The following is a 14,726-nucleotide window of genomic DNA, read 5'->3' as shown; positions in this document are numbered from 1 at the left end:
CCACATCATTGGTTGATATCGGGAGCGGATTGAGCCAATCGGAAGCCGCCTCCAAGCTGGGATGGGGATGGCTGCGTGTTTCCGGAAGACGTGGCGGCTGTCTCTTGGGTTGCTTCCCGGCTTCAGACTCGCGTCTTTGCTTCACGCCCTGGGCTCCTCGAGGTGCTGTCCTCACCCCAGCAAGGACGCCAGCAGCCATGATCTCCTTAACGGACACCCAGAGTAAGCGCCTGCCCCGGGGTCCCTGCCTTGAGCCCCACAGACCCTTAGCTGGGGCGGGGGCGGGGGCTCTCCCGCCCGTTTCCCCCACCCCCGGGTGCGGGTAAATGAATGAAGCTCCGCATCGGGAGCGGCGGCCCGCGAACCTGAGTTGGGGCTGTGGGAACCTGCCGGGCTGCGGTGGAGGGGCGAGGGCTGGGCTTGCGGGGGCGGACCTGGCCTGGGAGGAGAGGCAGGGGGTGTGGGGAGGCGCCCGGGCCGGGAGAGGGGGAGCCCTCGCCAGGGGTCCGGCCTGCGCGGCTCTCTCGCCCCCAGGGAGATGGGCGCTTTGTTCCCGCGGACCGTCCGCCGCCAGAGAAAGTTTGCTGTGCGGCGTCCGCGGCCCACTCTCGAGGACGTTTCTGGACTTGACTGGCGTGGGGTCCTCTACAAGTTACCGGCTGGTTGTCTGGGAGGCGGAATTTTTAATGCCACCTATTGTAGGCTCTTTTCGAAAATATGCCCACACCCAAAATCTATTCGAATATGTGCCTTTGCCAGCAATGGAAACAACCTTCCAAAAATCCCGTGAAATGACTTCACTTTTCTACCAGCGAAATGCTTCCACAATAGTCAAGTGTCACTTTGCGTTCATTAAAGGATTTCTTTTGTTAATATTGTATATTGTGCTTTGTGGCTGGTTTGATCATTTTTAGCATCTCCTTCTGCCTGCCTCGGAGTTCTTCAGGTCTATGTTATCTCTGAGGTTGGCATTGCTGTGTGTTCCTTTTTCTTTCAATATAACATCGCCACTTTTCTACTTTTTACCAATCTTAATCATTTTTATTTACATGATCTGCCCAACCCTGTGCTACCTGTTTTGGGATGGTTGAGATCGTCTTTTTGTCTCATTTTGCTTTATCAGCCACGCCTTTTATTTCTTATTCTGGTTAATGTACCTGGATTTTCAAGATTTTAAGAACTAAACAGTCTGTTGAAATGAAAATAATACTTCATTTTAAGTGCCTGTTTTAAAGTGGAGTATTAAGGTTTGGTTTCACGCCACAGCCGACTTGAACTTGACAGAGCTCCTAAGGTCCTGCGCCCCAGTCAGGCTCTCTTCCTTCCTGAGATTGGACCAGTCTTCACCTTAGGGCCACCTGCCCTGCCCAGGAAGAGTGCTCATTTTAGTCATTTGGCCTCATCTGTTCTGATCAGAGAAAACCTAAATAGAGTTCTTTAAAAAAAAACAACTGTTATAATAAAAACTAGCAATATCTGCTTTCATATAAATCATTACACTTAATTCTTATAAGAGCCTTATAAGGTAGAGAGGAGTATATCTTTTTTATAAATTAAAGGAGAAAAAAGAAATTCAATGTATGGTCATAAGTAAAGTTACAGAAACAAGAATTGATCCCAGCTCTGCTGGCTTAAAAACTTTGTTCGTTGTACTGTACCCTACTAGCATATAAAAGACGATATAAACTTTGAGATCTTAGAATGATGAAATTCTCCCGTAGCAAAAGTAGTTTCAACAGTAAGATAGATATTTATCTTACAGAATCATTCATTTTTTGGAGAAATTTTGTAGGATATTCAAAGCCTATTTTCTTTATGAAACACAGTGCCCTGTTCCTCTTGATTAAAACCCAAAATTAAAATTAGGTTGCACAAGGAAATTAGCAGAATTATGTACATAAATTGCTAGAATTTATTTCTAATTCTGATTACTTGGAGGAAGTACTTAAACTCTACGTAGCTTTCCTATCTAACTATGAAGTAGTATTATTACTCCTATCTGAGTCCATGATTATTACCTAGATAAAAATGTGAATTATTTATCCTGTGCATAGCCATTCTCTTATGTTGAAGACATAATGAAAAGTGCCTGATTTACATCCTTCCAAAAACCAGAACAAGAGAGTTGGGTTGAAATATGGGCAGGATGGTAAACATTCTCCTCACTTCATTAAATTGATGAGGAAAATGATATTATGCTCTTTGCTGCTCTTCTGCCAAATGTTTTGGATAGAACAGTGGATTGGAACACAAAATGATTAATGAACCAAAAGCTCTTTGGACTTCAAATGGTGCTTGTATGTGTGTTTAACTGCAGGAATTGGCCATCATTCAAGTGATTTGCCAAGATTTTTCTGGGATTCTGATTCTGGGAGAGGGTGACCAACTACTGATCTCTAAAAAATCAATAAAAACTTTTTAAAAAGGCAAAAAACAATTCAGGACTGTTTTAAGGGATCCTATAATAGCATCCTCCTTTCCCCCCAAAAAATACAATATTTATCAAATGGTGCAGAGTGGAGCAGTTCCCTTGCTGCCACTAAATCTTCACTTTATTATGTCACACTAGGGGCCCAGTGCACGAATTTGTGCACCTTGAAAGAAACTGTGGGCCGCAAAGCTGTGGTAGGCACAGGGGCAGGTCTCGGCCCATCCTCCACGCCCCCGCCCACCCCCTCCTGCCACAGCCCCGGTCCCCTGTCTACCGGCAGCCCCTCCCACGTGCTGACAGCACCAGCCCCACTCGCACCCACTGACAGCGCGGAGCAATTGGGGCTGGCGCCAGCAGTGGGTGCAAGTGGGTTGACGCAGTCAGTGGGTGCGAGCGGCGGCTGCTGCCCCAATCGCCCCTCAGAAGCAGCAGGAGGTGGAGAAGCCCTCAGGGGCTATTGGGGCTGGCAGCCGCTGCTTGCACCCACTGACAGCGCCGGGTGCCAGCTGCAGGTGTGAGCAGGGCCGGCACCAGCAGTGGGTGCAAGCAGCGGCTCCAGTGCCATCAGCGGGTGGGAGCAGGGTTGACGCCGACAGCAGGTGCAAGTGCCAGGCAGGACCACAGTGCGCAGGAGCAAAGAATTTTCAGTAACCACCAGAGGCTCACCCCAATGACAGTGACAGGCGCCCCACCTTGGTCTGGCACCCCCACTCACCTGCTCCACCATCCCGTCGCTGCCAAGCCCGCCATGTTCTGCGCTCTGCTGCCTGCTGCCGATGCCCACCATGTTCCGGGAGCGCCCCCTGGTGGTCAGCGCACATCATAGTGATCGGTTGTTCTGCCATTTGGTCTATTTGCATATTAGCCTTTTATTATATAGGATAGCCTGAAATTCCACCATGATATTCATTTGAGTTCAATTCAGTTGATAATTCACTTGAGTTCTTTATTCTGACATTTTCTATTTTTAAAAAGGCATAGAAAGAAAGTGCTGCTTTAAAATATTTAAATCAGATACCAAAATGCTAACAGTAATTGCCATTGAATTAAGCATATCTTTTCCTATAAAATTTCTACAGTAAGCTGTTTATTTTAGACAAATTCATTTTATTAGATTGCTTTTATCAGATTGTTCATTAAACACATACATGGGCAAGAGGAATGAAGGTTTGATAGTGCCTAGGAGGAAGATAAACTTACTTGACTGGGTCTGATTCAGGTGGTGAGAGGGCAGCTCTGTGTAGGGGTTTAATAAACAGTGGGCATATGAATGCACAGGCACAGGGAAGATGAGAAAAAGGCACAGTGCGGCCAGTTTGAGGCTTTTGACCCCTTTAGATCAGGGAATACTTGGCAACATCATGCTAGTGCCAGTTTTGGAAAAGATTACAAAGATCTGCTTGACTACATTAGATAAAGTGGTAGGAATGTTTTGGTTTCCATGTTATAGTTGTTCAAACTGTGGAGTATTATAGACTGGATTTGAGTCCCCGGCCTGATGGCACACCACCACCACCAACTGCCATTCCCCACCCCTGCACCTTCCCCCACATACACACTTGCTGATTCCGTGGTCACGTGTGAGTTACAAATCTCTGTGAGTCTCTGGTTGCCCATATGAAACTTGGGGCCAGTGCTACTTTTTGTCTCACAATTTCTTAAAGGAATTACAACATAATTGTACAAACATTTCATTAAACGTAAAACCATATTTAGACATTGTCCTTTTTCACTGCAGTCAATTTCTTTTTTTAAATATGATTTTATTGATTTTTAGAGAGAGAGAGAAACATCAATCAGCTGCCTCCTTCTGCACATGGATTGAGCCCACAACCTTGGTAAATACCCTGACAAGGAATCGAACTGGTGACCTCTTGGTGCGCAGAAATATGCTCAATCAATTGAGCCACACTGGCAAGAACTGCAGTCAATTTATAATAGTTCTCCTAACACCTACTTAGTTATATTAGATAAGCTAATTATATTAAACTTGAATCAACTTAAGACGATTCCCCCAGAAGTTCGGTGTACTAGTACTCTAATGACCTTGAGTTTCATCTAACCAAACATTTAACCTGAAAATACTGTGGGAAGCGGTATGGTATAATGGTTAAGCACATAAACTTTGGATTCAAATATATCTGCGTTCAAATGCTTAAGGAGAAGTGTGACTTTAGGCAAATTAAGTCAGTTCTCTAAATCTCAATTTCTGGCCTGTCTAAAAGAATTTAATGACACCTACCTTGCAATAGTATTGAAAGGATTAATTTATGTATGGTATGTAAAGCACCTTAAAATGGCTACTTCTATAAAATTCTCAATGCATATAGATGTATTTCCATATAATTTCCTTTCTGAACAAACATCTCACAATTTTGATGTAATTAGTATAATTTGTGAAAAGATAGGAATTAGTCATTTTCATTTAACTCAGCTGCCAATGATTAAATCCTAACTAGTCAGTAGTTACTTAATGAAATTTTACTTGCTCTTATGTCCATATTTTCCTCTGGAAAATAATGTCTGCCATCTAAACAGTTATTTTGGTAAATTTTTTTAAGATCATATTTTTAATATTTTTTATTTGTTTTTTTGTTTGTTTTTCATCCTCACCCGAGGATATTTTTCCATTGATTTTTAGAGAGAATGGAAGAGAGAGGGAAAAACAGAGAAATAGCAATGTGAGAGAAACACATCAATTGGTTGCCACCTGAATGTGCCCAGACCAAGGCCCTGGGAGTAGCCTGCAACCTAGGTATGTGTCCTTGACCGGAATTGAACTTGGGACCCTTCAGTCTGCAGGCCAGCGCTCTATCCACTGAGCCAAACCAGCTAGGGCTTAGTAAATTCTTTTAAAGCACTTAAGCATGAAAGTATCAGCCTCAAATTTTCATAAAATATTAGTGTCTATGGAATACTTCTGAATCCTTTTAGACTTTGGGAGAAAAAGATAGCTTAATGGAAGGCAGTAGTTAACTGTAAATTGAGGAAGTGGAAAATGTAGAAAAAGGTATTGATATAAATTTTAAACTCATCAAAACATTTTACATGTCTTAACATTTTTTTAAGTAGCTGTGACCTGGATTTTACCTTTCTGGAGCCAAGGCAAAGTGGTTAAGATCAGAAATCATTAATAGTGTATTTAAAATTGTATTTCCAAAAGTATTTCTGCGATAATTCATTATGTTATGCAGGTAGGGCTTCTAGGTAAAATGAGGGTTGGTGACTGTTTCCTGAAAACAAAACTAAAATGATCAAGGAGGTGACTTAGTGGATTGATTGTGCTTTGTAGTATTAACATAAAAGTACAACTGTAACCTTAGAAAGTCTATTCTTCAAACTATAAAAGATAAATCCTGGAGAATGTAAAGGCAATAAAATTATTAGCTTTATACACAGACCAGTACACTCTGTTCATTTAAGACATACATGGGCAAGAGGAATGAAGGTTTGATAGTGCGTAAGAGGAAGATAAATTTTTACTGGGTCTGATAGTACTTAGAACAGTTGCCTGCATCTAGGAGTTGATCAACAATTCTTTGTTTCTGAATGAAAGAACAAAAAATCAATATTATTATTAGATAAAACAGTGTTCTTTTAAACTTTGGAGAGGTGATTTAAGGACTAGATTAAATATGGGAATAGATTCATAGTTTAGATATGTTTGTAGAAGATAAGTCCATAATAAGCCACCAAGAAGTTAAAAGTGATATCTAACCTTTTGAAACTTAACTTTTGAGGAGACCACTACCTGATTCTCAAAATATTTCCTATTGCCACTATATTGAAGTATATTGTACTAACCTACTATAGTAATTTCTAATGGGTTAAAGAAGGCATTTTAGAGGGAAAGGAAGAAACTGCAGATATCACCTGTATAAATAATAGTTATAGAATATGATAAGGAATAAATAGCAAAAGTAAACTCATATTTTTATTCTGATGCCAAAGGGATTTTTGTAAGGGAAAAAGATATATATAACCAAAGTTTTAGAATTCTGATTTATCTTTCTCTATTATGGTATTTTTAAGAAATGTACTCTTATGTAAGAACCAGAGGCCCGGTGCATGGATTCGTGCACCAGTGGGGTCCCTCGGCCTGGCCTGCACCCTCTCACAATCCGGGACCCCTCAGGGGATGTTGGTCTGCTGGTTTTGGCCCAATCTCCACAGGCCAGGCCAAGGGACCCCACCAGGCCTCTAGTATGCATATAAGATCTTTAGTTAATCTCTTCCCACCCTCCCTCCTACCCCCTTCTCTCTGAGATTCATCAGTCTGTCCCATGTTTCCATGCCTGTGCATTGAGCGTCTGCCCCCTGGTAGTCAGTGCACATCATAGCTACCAGTCAAATGGTTGAATGGTCAAACGGTCGCTTAGGCTTTTATATATATATACTAGAGGCCCGGTGCACAAAAATTTGTGCACTCAAGGAGGAAGGGGGGGGGGGTCCCTCAGCCCAGCCTGTGCCCTCTCGCAGTCTGGGACCCCTCGGGAGATAACGCCCTGCTGGGTTAGGCCTGCTCCCGGGTGGCAGAGGGCAGGCCCAATCCCTAGGTGCAGCCCCTGGTCAGGCTCAGAGCAGGGTCGACTGGGGAGTTGGGGCGCCGCCTCCTGTCACACACAGAGCAGGGCCCATCAGGGGGGTTGGGGCTCCATACCCTGTCACGCACAGAGCAGGGTTGATCAGGGGGTTGGGGAGCTCCCCCCTGTCACGCACAGAGCAGGGCCCATTAGGGGGGTTGGGGAGCTCCCCCTGTCACGCACAGAGCAGGGCCCATCAGGGGGTTGGGGAGCTACCCCCTGTCACACACAGAGCAGGGCGGATCAGGGGGTTGGGGCGCTGCCCTCTATCACCCACAGAGCAGGGGCGATCAGGGGGTTGGGGCGCCGCCACTTTCACACTCAGGGCAGGGCCAATGGGGAGGTTATGGCTCTACCCCATCACACACAGAGCAGGGCCCGTGGGAGGCGGGGGAGTTGGGGCGCCACCCGCTATCACTCACAGAGCAGGGCCAATCGGGGTTGGGGCGCCGCCACTCTCACACTCAGGGCAGGGCCGATGGGAAGGTTATGGCTCTACCCCGTCACACACAGAGCAGGGCCCGTGGGGCGGGGGGGTTGGGGCGCCGTACCCTGTCACACACAGAGCAGGGCCGATCAGGGGGTTGGGGCGCCGCCCCCTGTCACACACAGAGCTGCAGGGCGATCAGGGGGTTTGGGCGCTGCCCCCTGTCACGCTGATCCCGGTGCTGGGAGGCATATTACCCTTTTACTATATAGGATAGAGGCCTGGTGCACGGGTGGGGGCTGGCTGGTTTGCCCTGAAGGGTGTCCTGGATCAGGGTGGGGGTCCCCACTGGGGTGCCTGGCCAGCCTGGGTGAGGGGATGATGGCTGTTTGCAGCTGGTCACACACCCTTCAGGGTAGGGGTCCCCACTGGGGTGCCTGGCCAGCCTGGGTGAGGGGCTGAAGGCTGTTTTCAGGCTGGCGGGTGACTGAAGCTCCCAACCGCTCTTTTTTTTCTTTTTTTTTTTTTTTTTTATTCTGGGCCAGCTTTAGCTCTGGCTCCATCTCTGAGGCCTCTGCTGCTGAAAGCAGGTATCTGGTTTGTTTGGGTTCTATAATCGAAACACTGTATCAACTCCAGCTCTGAGATCCCGGCTGGCTGAAAGCAGGTTTCTGGGGTTTTGTTTAGCTTCTATATTTGTAACAATGTTTCAAACTGCAAGCTCAGAGGCCAGCAGCGGCAGGCGGGGAACGTTGGCTTCCTCCGTCACTGAAGCAAGCAAGCCTCATGTTCGCTTCCAGCTGCCTGGCTGCCGGCCGCCATGTTGGCTGGCAGTTAATTTGCATATCGCCCTGATTAGCCAATGGGAAGGGTAGCGGTCGTACGCTAATTACCATGTTTCTCTTTTATTAGATAGGATAGATTAGAAATTTCCATTTATATTTTAAATTTCAATGAAATTGTTGATGTTAATTTGTTGTAGATGTTAGTGAATGTCATTATAAAGTTAATCTGCAATGTTGGAGACTTTTTTCTTATATCAGCCAAAAGAAAAACTGAAGAATTATCTTAGTTTACAGAAATTTTAATGGAACCAAAATGTTTCTCTACCTTTAACCATATAACTTATATTGCAGAAATTGGAATGGGATTAACAGGATTTGGAGTGTTTTTCCTGTTCTTTGGAATGATTCTCTTTTTTGACAAAGCACTACTGGCTATTGGAAATGTGAGTTTTTCAATATGTATTTTAACTAACTTCATAAGAAAAAGTTAGCTATAACTGAATTCTTGCCTGCTATTGAATTTAGGTGAAATAATTCACTACTACTCATGTAAAAATTTCTCTTACATTCTCTGTTTCCATCAGAAATGAAACCCGTTAGCTTTCTGTTTAAGGTAAACACTTTAATGAGGTTTTCTAATTCCATGATTATGTTAAGTGTTTGATATGTGATTTACAATAGAACAGTGGTTCTCAACCTTCCTAATGCCGCGACCCTGTAATACAGTTCCTCATGTTGTGGTGACCTCCAATCATAAAATTATTTTCGTTGCTACTTCATAACTGTAATTTTGCCACTGTTATGAATCGTAATGTAAATATCTGATATGCTATATGTGTTTTCTGATGGTCACGACCCACAGGTTGAGAACTACTGCAATAGAATAAGTCAAGGCAGCCTCTAAATAGGAGTTAAAAATAGATGACTTGGGGGCATCTGTAATAGTCTCAACAATAAAGATTTTTTTAAAAAATAGATGACTTGATAGCCCCCATTGAATATCTTTGACAAGTGTATATTACCATTGGGCTTTTAATTGCAAATTGGTAAATATAAAGGAGAGCAAAATTATTCAAAATTGATGTTATAATAAATAATGTAAACAGCATTGGTATCTCAGAATCTGAAGCTTAACCATTGACTTATTAATCAATATATATATGAAATATTTTTCACTAAAGAAAGTTAATGAAGAAAAACAAGGATTTGGGAATAAAACTTGGGGAAAAACACGTTTTCTAATAGATCACTATTTCTTGTCCACTGTCTGAAAACATGCAAAATATATGTGTATTTGAGAACACGTAGCTGTATTTTTATTACTGCTGCTACCAGGTATTCTAGCTTCGCATAGTTTCTTCTTCTGTCACCTTCGCCACATCAGTATTTCTCCCATCCACAGGAGTGCCTATAGCTCAGGGTGAAGTTTACAGAACTTGGAGCACCTTTAGGTGACATATTTATAGGCAGCTTCCCTCTTTTGTCTTGCCATTCATCTGTTTGACTAAGCCATCTCCATCTAGCTTAACCCTGGGAAAACCACTGCTGATGCAGATGCTGGTTGGTAACCTCTAATCTTTCCTTGTTTCTCTTTTTTTCCATTTACTCAAGTTAGAGGAGGATTGAGAAGAGTGCAGTACTACTACAGCGTTCACATGCTTAGCCCACTCCTTGGTTCTGCTTCTTGGTGTGCATTGTAGTTTTCTCTGCCCAGTTGCCACAGTGAAAACTAGATGTGCTCCTTTTTTTAAAAATACTTAACTTTGACCTTCAAATTTATGTAGTGTGCTTACTTACTTTTTCTGTGTTGCATTTTCTTTCTTCTTTAGGTTTTATTTGTGGCTGGCTTGGCTTTTGTAATTGGTTTAGAAAGAACATTCAGATTCTTCTTCCAAAAACATAAAATGAAAGCCACAGGATTTTTCCTGGGTGGCGTATTTGTAGTCCTTGTTGGTTGGCCTTTGATAGGTATGATCTTCGAAATTTATGGATTCTTTCTTTTGTTCAGGTAAGGCACTCATTTTATTTGTTTTCTTTCAATAAAACAGTATGTCAAATAATTACAAAACCCAGATAGTTGTATCAGCATGAGTAAGAAGACTATAATTTTCTTATATGGATTCTTGTTTACACTGCATCTTTTATTATTATACTTTTAGGTAATTTAATCAACTATAAAATGTTTTATCAGGTGTGAATAATTGCCTGTTTAAAGCTATGAATTATCTTGTAAAGAATTTTCAATTTAATAAAATTAATTTTATTGGCCTTTTAAGGCACTGTCTTTATGTTTGCTATTTGCATCAACTAAAAGTGATAGATAAATAGATATATAAATATACCCAACATTTTAATATGTAGAACCTGATACTGCATAGTTACTGCCACTTGATGGCAATTTCTTTAGTGCTTATACATATTAGAAAATTTTGTACTATATATACTCTGGGAGATTTTGGTCAGTTAATATTTTACAAATGCCAGTTACCAAGTGAATAAACAATAGAATGTAATTTAAGAAAATACCTTTAAGTACGATTGGTTTAAAAATTTGTTCAGAGAATGTATATATTTTGTCTTCTATCTGTCAGGCACCATATTACCCACAGGAGACATAAATATTAATTAAGTGCCAAATCTGCTTTAGAGAATCTCATTTTTAATATAGAAAATACATAAAGAAACTAGTAGGATATAGTAGTAATGCTATATATACATATATATGTAAAATTTTATAAGAACATAATTAAGGAAGGAATCAAATCCTGGGAGAAAAGTTAACTGAAGTTTAAAGTCTCTAAAATATTCAAATTTTGACAGGTTCTTTTTACTTAATTAGCAATTGATTTTGGTAATAAAGAACGTATAAGTACAGAGAACTGTTTTTTCTTCTCCTAGGGGCTTCTTTCCTGTGGTCGTTGGCTTCATTAGAAGAGTGCCAGTTCTTGGATCTATCTTGAATTTACCCGGCATTAGATCAGTAAGTAATCTGTATTTAAAAATATAATCTTTAAACCATCAAAATACTCTTCAATGCTCTTTACTTCCAGAAATTAGAGTAATTGATAACATGATTAATTGATGTTTTTATTACAATATAAATGGTTGCAGCACATAGATCACGGTAACCATGAATACCAGAGAAAATAGTCATTGGTAAATCTATAAAGCCTGAAATTTTGTTTCACTGTATTCCTTTTTAATACTGTTCTCTATTTTTTAATACAACTTGGATTGATATGCTATGCTACCTTTCACTTTGAGAGTTCCAGGTACTTTTCAGGTAACTTTTATGTCCTCTCTAATTTTAGAAGCAATAACATGAAAATGATATTATTTCTTACGAATATTTTCTTTCTTAGACCATCTCACCAAATGAGGTGTATTAAGACAACTAAATGGAGCACTGTTATACTGAAAGTCAGATGATAAAATTCTGTCCCCAGCTCTCTATGAGTTGGACACTCTTAGCAAATCTGTTTCTCCAGTGTGAGTGTAAACTTGTTTGTAGATTTTTGTAGATGTTTCTAGAGAGACAGGCCATAACATTTACTGAATTCTCAAAGAACTAAAGGTACTACTATAAGCCAATTTTTTTTTTAATCCTCAAGTCAATTGTAGAGTCAAACTTGCAGCCCACACAACCTACATATTAGAAGTTACCTTTGAAGAGGGAATGTTGTGCTTTCTCACCAACTAAATTTACCTTAAAATTCTAATGAATCTATGAGTACTTTCAGAGCAACTTTTAGTTTCAGAGTACCAGTCACTTATTTACCATGATATAAAATAACATAAAACAAGGTGTTGGAACCTAGGTTTACAGGGATATATCCTGATTTTATTGGCATTGATCTCCAAACTCATAAAGTACCAGCGGTTCTCAACCTGTGGGTCGCGAACAATGAAAATACATCCTGCATATCAGATATATTCATTACGATTCATAACATTAGCAAAATAACAGTTATAAAGTAGCAATGAAAATAATTTTATGGTTGGGGGTCACCACAACATGAGGAACTGTATTAAAGGGTCGCGGCATTAGGAAGGTTGAGAACCACTGTGAGTAGTCAATGCTGTTTATACTTAGCATGGCTTTTGGAATTACTAAAACTTCTAGTTATAGAATTGTAATAATTATTCATGTCCTTAATTTAAGGACTCTTCGATATTTGCATAGATGGACACCCAATGCTAAAAGTTATGTTTCCTATTAATATTATTTCATTATAATAAAATATTTAAGTAAAAACATGATTAGTGAAATGAAAGAATTAGATGATTGCTAGACTTGATAGTATTATAGATTTGATGGTTGCATGACTTTTAATATCTCCACTATTACTTTGCTTCAATATTTGTTTGCATCACCATCTGGAATGCTTAATATTTGGGATGGAGTAACCAAAGTAAATAACCACTTACATGTATATGTATTAAAATTGTAAATTTATGCTTGTACCCTTACATCTATTTTTAATGTCATTGCCACTTTCAGTCCATAGTCCAGTTACACATTTAAAGTATTTTTAGTCAATAGCTGCTGTTAATTATTGTACTTAATGGACTTAAATCTGTTTGTTCAAAGACTACATAGGCCCAGAAGAGATCCACAGTCATGGTCAGTTGAAATATCTTATTGGGTTCATTAATGAATGATTGGCTGTGACATTTCAGCTTTTTAATTTTTTATTTTTTTCTTAAGCTATCAGTGTTAACTTCATTTTATCCAGTTTTTTTTCCCATTGTGTTGTATTTCTCATGTCGCACCCTTAAAGTCATATGTATAGCATGTCATGCAAAAATAACTTTTAGAAAAAAAATTTTTTTATACACATTTACGTGTCAGAAGATGGTGGTGAGTAGTACTGGATTAATCATTGTCAGTCATACCTTAAATTTCCACAAATCTTGTAAAGCTGAGTTTTTAAATTAACATTTAAAATGTTGATGTAATATTTAATAATGCTGAAGGCTTTCTTTTGTCTGTTTTTCTTCTTGCAGTTTGTAGATAAAGTTGGAGAAAGCAACAATATGGTATAACAACAGTACATTGAAGACTCATTTAAAATATTGTATTATTTATAAAATCTTTTGAAGAATATCCAGCACAGATTAAATTACATGAAATAGCTTGTAATGTTCTTTACAGACATTTAAAATGTATACCTACAAAGTACCAACAACAGTTAACAAAGAAGCAGTGACAACAGGCTTCTAATCAGGTGATGTAAGAAGACAGCAAGCAAACTGAAGGAGATGAAATCTGTTACATTGCATATTGAAACTCTTGAAGGCGATTTTTAATTTTTTTCCACAATGTGCGAAACACAACTATCCTCAGAGAGCTATGGTGCCTGATTCCTTTTTATTTTTTTTATTTTGAAGATTCAGGGGCACCCATAGGCATTTGCTTTTTAGAAATGTCCACTGCAACTGGAAAAATATTTCCATTTGCACCGTGTCTCCGAAAGTGATGCATGGGTTAGATTGGATTATGTCATGTCATTTTAATGTATTAAAACCTAGGAAAACCCAGTTTTGATATATGGATCACTTTTTTTGGTAAACTTGGTGAAGATAAAACTGTTGCGATTCTTCTGAGTCTTAATATTTTAAAGCCAGATGAAAATATGAACTAGATATTCTCTGTTGGAGTATGCAAAGGTCATTCTTTACTAGCTTTTAGTTTCTAAATTATAGCTGACTATGCACTTCTTTGGTCAGCAACACACTCTGGAAATACTCTTACTTCTTGGGAGTCTTAAGACTGTATTTGTATCATTTGTTACATATAGGCATCTAACAAAAAGCATTCTTGACAATGAAGTAGTCTGTTACGTAGCTTGTTTCATTGAATAGGGTGTTATTTAAAACATTAATTGCAAACCAAAAGGATTTTCCTGTCATGATGTAGATTTTTTTTTCTTCTATTTAAAAAAAAAAATTAGCAGTGGTTTATTATGTTTTTTACAAACTAAAATAACTAACTTGGTAATGTTTACTTTAAGACATAACATGTTAAAAGGTTCAACTTACAGCTATTTTTTAAGGGCTATTCATGTAAGCTGAGTTTCCCCTTATTTTCAGCTTTTTCATAACAAAAATCAATAGGTATGCTTCATATGATCACTCTTCATCTTAAGTCATAGAGAAAATATCTGAGTTCACATGCTGAGGCCGTTTTACTGTAATTAAACTGGTTATTATTTCTTAAAAATATGACACTAAAAAAATGATGTGTTGTTCTTTTCTACCGTTGCTGCTTGACAGGCAGAAAGAAACTGGTTGTTTCTTCATTAGTAGTTTTCCACAGTGGCAACTTGTGTGGTGGATATAGGAACACATTTCAGCAGCCATAGTACTATTTGTTTTACCACTAATGAGTGCACTATTTACTTTTTTTTTTTTTAACAGTAAAGCTTTTTAATACATGAAATCATAATTGAAATTTGTGGGTTTAGTTACAAACATGTCTACAAAATGTATTACACCTT

The 14,726-nt window shown here is 39.6% G+C and overlaps 1 protein-coding gene across 1 annotated transcript; it reads left to right on the top strand.

Annotated features, from left to right (window-relative positions):
• The first annotated feature begins 21 nt into the window (after nucleotides 1-21).
• Nucleotides 22-13,767, top strand: GOLT1B (golgi transport 1B). Its single transcript, XM_006090666.3, has 5 exons — nucleotides 22-222; nucleotides 8,578-8,669; nucleotides 10,056-10,234; nucleotides 11,125-11,206; nucleotides 13,234-13,767. Exons 1-5 carry the CDS (start codon nucleotides 198-200, stop codon nucleotides 13,270-13,272), a joined length of 417 nt encoding a protein of 138 aa, XP_006090728.1. The 5' UTR covers nucleotides 22-197; the 3' UTR covers nucleotides 13,273-13,767.
• The last annotated feature ends 959 nt before the right edge of the window (nucleotides 13,768-14,726 follow it).

The sequence above is a fragment of the Myotis lucifugus genome, unplaced genomic scaffold (genome assembly GCF_000147115.1).
Source record: "Myotis lucifugus unplaced genomic scaffold, Myoluc2.0 scaffold_78, whole genome shotgun sequence".
In the NCBI taxonomy this organism is placed as follows: Eukaryota; Metazoa; Chordata; class Mammalia; order Chiroptera; family Vespertilionidae; genus Myotis; species Myotis lucifugus.
Note: the sequence above shows the minus strand (reverse complement) of the source record. Positions and strands in the feature narration are given on the sequence as shown.

Bases quoted from the DNA above. Each gene is read 5' to 3' on its own strand.
- GOLT1B (XM_006090666.3), top strand. From the start codon at position 198: ATGATCTCCTTAACGGACACCCAGA. The intron at 223-8,577 runs GTAAGCGCCTGC...CTTATATTGCAG, and splicing joins CTCCTTAACGGACACCCAGA to AAATTGGAATGGGATTAACA. The intron at 8,670-10,055 runs GTGAGTTTTTCA...TTTCTTCTTTAG, and splicing joins CACTACTGGCTATTGGAAAT to GTTTTATTTGTGGCTGGCTT.